General features: G+C 48.0%; 1 protein-coding gene across 1 annotated transcript; it reads left to right on the forward strand.

Moving 5' to 3' along the window:
- Positions 1–1,210: 1,210 nt before the first annotated feature.
- On the forward strand, positions 1,211–4,049 carry Tmem253 (transmembrane protein 253). Its single transcript, XM_013029685.1, has 6 exons — positions 1,211–1,400; positions 2,134–2,244; positions 2,330–2,386; positions 2,872–2,982; positions 3,097–3,243; positions 3,585–4,049. Exons 1-6 carry the CDS (start codon positions 1,293–1,295, stop codon positions 3,663–3,665), a joined length of 615 nt encoding a protein of 204 aa, XP_012885139.1. The 5' UTR covers positions 1,211–1,292; the 3' UTR covers positions 3,666–4,049.
- The last annotated feature ends 4,483 nt before the right edge of the window (positions 4,050–8,532 follow it).

Genomic DNA, 8,532 nt, shown 5'->3' on the forward strand with positions numbered 1-8,532 from the left:
GGTTCATGCCTATAATCCTGTCTACGCAGGAGGCTGAGATCTGAGGATCATGGTTCTAAGCCAGCCTGGGTAGACTCTAAGCTCCAATTAATCAGAGGAAACAAACAAACAAAAAAAAGCCCAAAGTGGAAATGTGGCCGAAGTGGTAGAACATCTAGTGGGAGAGTAGCCAGACCCTGAGTTCAGACCACAGTATCCACATACACACAGAGACAGCGAGATAGGAAAGAAAGAAGGAAGGAAGAAAAGGAGGGAGGAAGGAAAAAGGGAAAGGAAGGAAGAGAGAAAGAAACAGGAAGGAAGGAGGGAAGGAAGGAACAAAGGAAGGACGGACAGACCATTTTTGGGCTCAGGTTATCACTGAGTCAAAAGCAATTTCCAGGGGCTGGGAAGGTGGCTCAGTGGTAGAGCACTTGCCTTGCATGCCTGAGACCCTGGGTTCGATTCCTCAGCACCACATAAGCAAAGAGAAAAAAGCCAGAAGTGGCACTGTGGCTCAAGTGGTAGAGCGCTAGCCTTGAGCTGAAGAGCTGAGGGACAGCGCTCAGGCCCAGAGTTCAGGCCCCACGACCGGACCAAAAAAAAAAGCAATTTCAACTATAAAGAGGTCTCCCTATTTACTTAGTGTCCTGCTCAGAGTAAATCTTTCAAGAAAAGGAGGAGAAAGAAGAAACTTTCCAGAAAATGAGAGACAGGAATTAAGATTTAGTCCTGGGCACAGGGCTGGAAGTGGTAGGAGGCAATCTAGGCAGTTATATAGGATCTCACTAGGAAAGAGTTAAGTAATTTGAAAAGCCAAAAAGAAAGGAGAATTTTTAGATGAAAATAGGGGAGATTGAGATCCAGGGTGAAAAGGATGAGGTGAGTAGAAGATATTGGGGAGAAACAGCAACAGGAAATGGTAACAGAATGAGGCAGGGCTATGTGTCTCATGGTGTGAACTGAAGCCAGGCCACCACACAGGGCCACTCCCTGATCCTTAGGCATTCATAGGGACCTTTGCCCTGCCACACTCCAGTCCTGACAGCCTTTCTGTGCCAGGACAAGTTATGGACATCTGCTCTGAGCACCCAAGCCCCAAAGACGTTTCACGACACAGCTAGGTCCCATCCCTTTAAAGCAGCTGCTCCAGACTAGGTAAGTATATTGGTTCTGGGCCTCCACACTGGATTGGGAGGGTGCAGAGGGATAACTGAAAGAGATGTTGTTGCAGGTCCTATTTCCTGGAAGACAAGTCCCATAATGAATTTTTCTAACCTAGGAAGTACCCACATCTTGTAGTGAAGGGAACTATGGAACACAGAGCTAATCATGGAGATCAGGAGAGACCCAGCCTTCGTCTGGAAAAGCTACAGCACTGGGCAAGACACAGACAAAGTGGACACCTCTTGGTGCTGGCGGTGAGGCCAGGCTGCCCCAGGCCAGTCTTAGAATGTCTGTTTGTACCTAATTCAACTTCATTCAAGCTGAATGAGCACCTACTGAGAAATTGTGCCTAGCCAGAAATTGCTAGGCTCTGAGTGGGAGGAGGGTGGGAGAAATTTAGAAAAAAAACAAGGCAAGACACTTAATCTCTCAGGAGCACTGACTATTAGGAATACAGGTAAGTAACTAAACTACAACCTGAAGCAGAAAAAAATTAAATGGAGCCAGGTGCTGGTGGCTCATGCATGCTTGTAATCCTAGTTATTCAGGAGGCTCTGATCTGCAGACCATGGTTGAAAGGCAGCCAAGGGGAGAAAAGACCAAGAGACTCTTACCTCCAGTTAACTAGCAAAAAACTAAAAGTGGAGCTGTGGTTCAAGTGGTAGAATATGAGCCTTGAGTGAAAAAAACTAAAGGATAGTGTGCCCAGGCCCTGAGTTCAAGCCCCAGTACTAGCACAAGAAGGAAGGAAGAGAGGGAGGGAAAGAAGGAGGGAGGGAAGGAAGTAAGGAAAGAAGGTTAGGCTAAATAAGTGTGTAGTCCTTGGCCTCAACTCTGGCTGAAATGGTATTTAACCCTGGTTGGCTACTTTCTTTCTATCTCAAATTCATCCCACATACTGATCTCTGGAAAAAGCAAAGGTTGGGAGGAGGAAAAGAGAATCTTTGAAGGGTACTCCTAAACTATCCTGCCCCGACCTTCATCCAGGTAAGCCAGTTATGGCTGGCAATTGCTATGGTGCCCTTTGCTATCTCAGTTGCCTGCTTGAATTCTGCTTGTTACATGGCCACTGCACTGCCACTGGGGCCTGGAGTCTTGGTAAGATCCACAAGGGAGGGAGGGAGGTCCTCAGGAGCCCTCCCTATGGGACCAGAGTTCAACACTTGCCCTGCTCACCATTTAGGGTCTTCTCACTGGGACTGTCACTCTTGAGCTTCGCAGAGCACCCTGCCTTTGGAAGGTAAGACTAAAACACCAGTCTGTCCGTGTACCCCCTAATACACACACACACATACACATAAACACACACAGAGCCCAGGAAGTGACTCTTAAGCGTTGGCTTAAGCTCTCAGCTGTCTGTCCCTGACTGATCTAAAAGACTGTGAGTAAGAAAGTTAGAGGACTGATAACCCTATGTGGAGGAGGTGAAGCAGTAGCCAATTTTTCCCCCGTCGGTTGTGGGGCTGAACTCTGGGCCTGGGCGCTGTACCTCAACTCTTCAGCTCAAGGTTAGCACTCTACCACTTGAGCCATAGCACCACTTTGGCTTTTTCTGCTTATGTGGTACTGAGGAATCGAACCCAGGGCCTTATGCATGCAAGACAAGCACTCTTCCACTGAGCCACCCTCGCAGCCCCAAATTTTGTTTTTAGCTAGGCTGTAGGTGGGACTTTGGGTTAGAATAGTTCCTCTAGTCTGGGCAGGGCTCAACTGGCTTACTGGCAGGTGCGGGCCATGATGATATTCAACATCTTCAACTTGATCTTGGGCTTCATCGTGGTAGTGGTGGAGGTGATGAAGACAGCCTTGGGGCCTGCCCCTACTGCCCCCTCCCAGGTACTGGTAAATAAAAGAGAAGGTGGGAGGAGGAACCAGGCACTGGAGAGGAGAAATGGCATGGGAAAACACTTGTTGGATCCCCACAATATCTTCAATCCTGTTTATCTGCAGTTGGCAGGCTTGCTGGTACTGGAGCTCAGTGCTGAGGCCTTCACCCTAGGGGGAGTACTGTTCTCAGCATATGCCTTATTCTTGTTGAGCCAGAGGAAGCCAGGATGCTTCAGGAGCCAGAGTCTGCACTACCAGGAATTGCAGGAGGTACTAGTTGTTAGGAGGAGAGCATGGAGCAGCTCAGCTAGCATGCTAATCATGGTCACTGTCACTTAAAACAATGGAACAGGAGGGAAATGAAGGGGTCTTATATTAAATCTGATTGGCTTTCTGGCTTTAGCTACTCATCCCCTACTGGTGGAGAATTCTCCCCTAACAGGAGAATTGGGTATCTAACGTGACTGGGGCTAGAAGAATGAGTGAACATTAGAATGCTGCCTTAAATGTGTATTGAGAAAGGGTTGCAAGAAAAATGGGGAAGGAGGAAGGTGCTTTTATCTAGATTTTCCTTTTCACGTCTACAATTTGCTCATATGTCTGATTTTCAGGGCCCCTCTGAAATGGAGGAGATTGCTGGTTTGGAGAATGGTCCCAGAGTGGCCAGCACAGGAAATGGAACCAATGAGTGATCAAGCAAGGGGAAGCAGACAGGTGCTACTGTCCTAAAAGGGCATTCTTCAGACTCTCCAGTATCTCACTTACCAAACTCAAAGAGCTAGCTGCACTCCTTTGAGTCATGCATGAAGTCCAGAAGAGTGCTTTCAGTTTTCACTCAAAGCAAGCCCTTTCTTCTGCCTTCCCCTCTAGAGGAAGGGAGTCCTACTCATTTCACCCCTGTAAAACTGCTTCCTCCCATCCACCTCCCCCTTTCCTATTGCTCATTCATCTTCACATCTGCCTCATTTCACTGTTCTTTTCGGTCCACCTTTCACAACCCTATACACTCCATGCCCGTTCCAGCGCACACCAACCCTGAATCTAAGTCAGGGGTGCTCCAGTTCTCCATTGGATCCGGGGCCTGCCTACTCTAGCGGAGACTACAAGTCCCAGAATCCCCCGCGACCCCCGCGACCTGCCGGGAAATAAAGAGCCTTCCCTCCACCGTGGGGGCGCTGTGCATCTGCTGAGTGACGCTTGGCGCTGGAAGTCTGGGCCTAGCCGAGAGATTCCTCGGACGCGACCACTGGCCCAGTGTGCGGGGTGGACCTGGGCGGGCTGTCCAGGTCGGGGGCAAGACCACATCAGCCACGCAACTGTGAGCTGTCTGTGGGTGCAAAGCCCTCCAGCTAGGCAGCTGCGGAGCCCAGCGAGGACCGGCGGTTGGCACTTGGCAGAGCTTAGCTGTCCCAGAGGCTGTCGCAGCGCCCCTGCGCACGGGTGCCCAGGTCCAAAGTCCTGAGACTTGGAGCGCGCGCGAGAAAGGGGCTGGAGATGATGAGTCAGAAGCGTGGGGCCCTTCTCGTCCCCCTCCCCCGCGGCCTGGGCGCCTCGGGCGTGCTAAGGCTTGCTGAACGGGCGGGCGGACCTGGCGGGCAGGAGGGGAGCCGCGACCCGATCTAAGATTTTCCCGCCTATTGCGAGCACGCGGGTGGAAGGAGCCCGCGTGGCCGCCCCCCTTTCCTAGGCGGGAGCGGGACTACGCAGGCTCAGCCTTTTGGCCGTCCCGCGGGCCTTTGATCCCCGGCCGCGGTCAGGTTGCTGAAGCTCTGGCGGCTCAACCCCCACCAGTTACGATCTCTGCAAGTGTACCAAGATGAAGCTCTTGTGTGGGCTTGGGAAAAGCCCAGAAAAATTAGGAGCCCCAATAGCGCCAGCGGGCAGCTTGTTAGCCGCCAGAAACTAGAAACCGACCAGAGCTGGAGTACTAAGAAAACTCACCCCAAATTCAATAGTGCCCAGGATGGGTGTTCGCCTCACACTCATTTTTGTTCCCACTTGAGAAGGCTTCTTTCCCTAGAGAAGGCGGCTGCTCGGGGCTCAGCCAAGCCCAGGTACCAGTGAGGGGAGAGCGCAGCCTGGCTGCCTTGCCCTGACATTGCAGTGGCGCCAGCTGCTGCTCCTTTCTGCCTGTGACACCTTGGGAGTGGTAATAGGCGCCCTATGACAAAGTTACGTGTGAGTACTAGTGGGTGGGGACAGTTCTGGGATCAGGCTCTGGAATGGTGAAAACAAGATCTGGGCCTTCCTCTTTTTTCTTCCACCTCCCCCCCCCCCCACACACACACACAACTGCCTGAATAATGGAGGGTTCATGCGTGAAGGGCTCTGAGAAAAGAATAATGTTCTTCAAAGCACGTGGTGGTGGATGAGCTAGGGGCGGGGGAATCACAATGTTCTCAGTCTACCAGCTTTCAATAACAGGATCAGAAGTGTAGTAACTGCATTTTAATTCTCAGAGCCTCAGTGACTATGCAAATAACCTTTTGGGGGCTGGAAGTGTAGCTTAGTGGTAGAGTCCTTGCCTAGCATGCATGAAGCCCTGGGTTCCATTCATCAGCACCACATAAACAGAAAAAGCTGGAATTGGCACTGTGGCTCAAGTGGTAGAGTGCTAGCCTTGAGCAAAAAGAAGCTTGGGGCTAGTGCCCAGACCCTGAGTTCAAGCCCCAGGACTGGCAAAAAATAATAGTAATAATAATCTTTTGTCAGATCAGGCTACTGTGTAATAATGCTTAAACCTTAGTGGTTTCAAACTACCAATATTTATTTCTCAATGAGCTGTGCTCATTGTAAATTATCCAGGTCTCAAAGATGATGAGTCTTAGTTCACTGTGGGGTGGTTTGCACGCACACAGCATACCAGTACTGAATCTTGAACTCAGGACCTGGACACTCCTTAGCTTTCTTGTTCAAGGCTTGCACTTTACCACTTAAACCACTGCTCCACTTCTGGCTTTTTGCTGGCTAATTGGAGATATGCCTTTACAGATTAGAGCCACCAGTGCCTAGCTTCACTGTGGGTTCTTGGATTATCTTGCTCAGAATGTGAAGTAAGCATGAAGAATTGTTTTTGCTCTGTCCCAGTGGGACACATGCTACTTTCCATCATAGTTCATTGGCTGAAGCAAGTCACCTGTAAAAGGAGAAACAAAGAAGAAACAAATGAAAAAGTAGTCTTTTGTGGTCATTTTTCAATTGTTCAAAAATTTGTTATCATGCTTCCCAGTTATCCTGGTTCTTACTTCTTTGATTGGACTCTATAAACCTCCTCAGAGAGGGGCTGGGATGTGGTTTAGTGGTAGAATACTTGCCTAGCATGCATAAAGTGCTCGGTTCTATTCTTCAGTACCACATAAGCAGAAAAAGCCAGAAGCAGCACTGTGGTTCAAGTGGTAGAGCTCTAGCCTTGAGCACAGAGAGGCTTAGGGACAGTGCCCAGGCCCTGAGTTCAAGCCCCAACCCTCAGAAAAGTTCTAAGAAATATATTAGAACTTTGTGTCAAGAACTTTAGATTCCAGTTCTATTGCTTGGATAAGTCAGATCTCCTTGAACTACATTTGTTTACATGAAGATTATAATCCTATTTATCCTTTTTCTTGCTGGAGTATAAGGCTAACATAAAGCACATAGGGAAAGTTTTAGAAGGCACTTAAGTTCAAGCTAATTGCTTATAAAGGAATAATTTGAATGGGTAAAACAGATTGAGTGTGAGGTAATAGGGGTAATGGGCACTGTGGCAGCTAGAGAATGCACGTTCTATTTAATGAATGTTTATTGCCGCTAAGCTCCAATTATTGCCTTATAGGATTCTGGGCCTGTCAGTGCCATGGCTTCTATTTTCCTGTAGAACTCAGGAACTCCATCTTTATAGATGTGAAATTTTCTGATTTACCCTCTGTTAGTTATTGATAACTAACAGATACAGGTGGCTTACACCTGTAATCCTAGCCACTCTGAAGATAGAGGTTTAAACCAGCCTGGGCAAAAAAAGTCTTTGAGACTCATATTCAGTTTAGCAGCTAAAGCCAGAAGTGGTACTGTGGCTCAATAGTAGAGTGCCAGCCTTGAGCCAAAAAGCCAGCAAGAGCCCAGTGGCCCTGAATTCAAGCCCCAGTACTGGCATGAAAAATAAAGTAAAATAAAACATAACTTTAAAAAAAAATTCAGTGGCCAGATTTAGTGTATAGTCTTTCAGTTGTCAGTTTCTATAGCAACATGTTAGGAATTCAGGTTTCAGATGTACAATATGGCTTGTGTAGACAGCGAAATATGAGTCTTACATGTATAGTAACATGTATTGAACACCTTACTATATTTCTAGAACATAGGTTTTCAGAGTAGAGCCATTTTTGCCCTAGAAAATATTATTCAATGTCTTGGGGACACTTTTGTGGCCACAACGGGGGAGGGGAGGAGGAGAAGGAAATATGTAATGGCAGGAGCATTAAATGAGAACTCACAAGCTTTGGGACTTAGTTCCCAGGCTACTAATGTCCCTTTCCTGGGCACAGCTGTCAGTCATAGGCATTCTCCATTCTTCCTGTCCACACATGATTGCAGCTTTGGACCCTCTGGACAGCCTACAATTGGTACAGCACTGTCCAGTAACCAGTGCCTGCCTTATCAGTGTTATATTCTCTATGGAGGTCACTTTAGTTGAATTAGAACTTCACAAAAAGAAAGGACTGTGACAAGGCTCTTGCTGGCACCAGTTTTCAAGGTCATGACCCCTATCTCTTGCTTTTAAGCATTGTAGAAGCCAGGTATCCATGGTTCAGGCCTGTAATCATAGCTACTCAGGAGGTTGAGATCTGAGGATTGTGATTCAAAGCCAACCCAGACAGGAAAGTCCCTAAGACTTATCTCCAACTAACTAGCAAAAATCCAGAGGCAGAGCTACAACTCAAGAGATGGAACACTAGTCCTGAGTGGAAAAAGCTATGGGACAGCACCCAGGCCCTGAGTTCAAACCCCAATAACAGCACAGATAAAATTTTTTGGAGTGTGCACACGCACACACACACATACACACACACACACAGGATAACATGTTTATGTAGACTTCCTATACAACTGAATTCTGTAATGGCTTAGAAAAGTCCCCATGTTGCCAAGCGCCAGTGGCTCACGCCTATAATCCTAGCTACTCAGGAGGCTGAGATCTGAGGATTGTGGTTCAAAGCCAGCCCAAGCAGGAAAGTCTGTGAGACTCTTATCTCCAATAAACCACTCGAAAACCAGAAGTGGCGCTGTATTTCAAGCAGTAGAGTGCTCGCCTTGAGCTGAAGAGTGCAGGGACAGGGCCCTAGCCCAGAGTTCAAGCCCCACAACCAACAAAAAAAGAAAGAAAGAGAGACAGAAAGAAAGGAAGAAAGAAAGGAAGGAAAGTCCCCATGTTGACGCATTTTCTTTTAAATGCAGTCATTCTTCTTTCTGGCTCTGAATATGCGAATATAGACAACTGACAATACTTCCCTAATGAATCCTCTACCGTTTGGACCCGGTTTTTGCAAGATGGCTCAGGTTTTGTGTTCCAGGCTGTGTCTTCTACTGCCA

Source organism: Dipodomys ordii, unplaced genomic scaffold (genome assembly GCF_000151885.1).
Source record: "Dipodomys ordii isolate 6190 unplaced genomic scaffold, Dord_2.0 Scaffold121, whole genome shotgun sequence".
Lineage (NCBI taxonomy): Eukaryota > Metazoa > Chordata > Mammalia > Rodentia > Heteromyidae > Dipodomys > Dipodomys ordii.

Excerpts from the sequence above, each read along its gene's own strand:
- Tmem253 (XM_013029685.1), top strand. The coding sequence starts at position 1,293 with ATGGAACACAGAGCTAATCATGGAGATCAGGAGAGACCCAGCCTTCGT. Across the intron at positions 1,401-2,133 it reads GACACCTCTTGGTGCTGGCG|GTAAGCCAGTTATGGCTGGC; the intron begins GTGAGGCCAGGC and ends ACCTTCATCCAG. Across the intron at positions 2,983-3,096 it reads CCCCTACTGCCCCCTCCCAG|TTGGCAGGCTTGCTGGTACT; the intron begins GTACTGGTAAAT and ends GTTTATCTGCAG.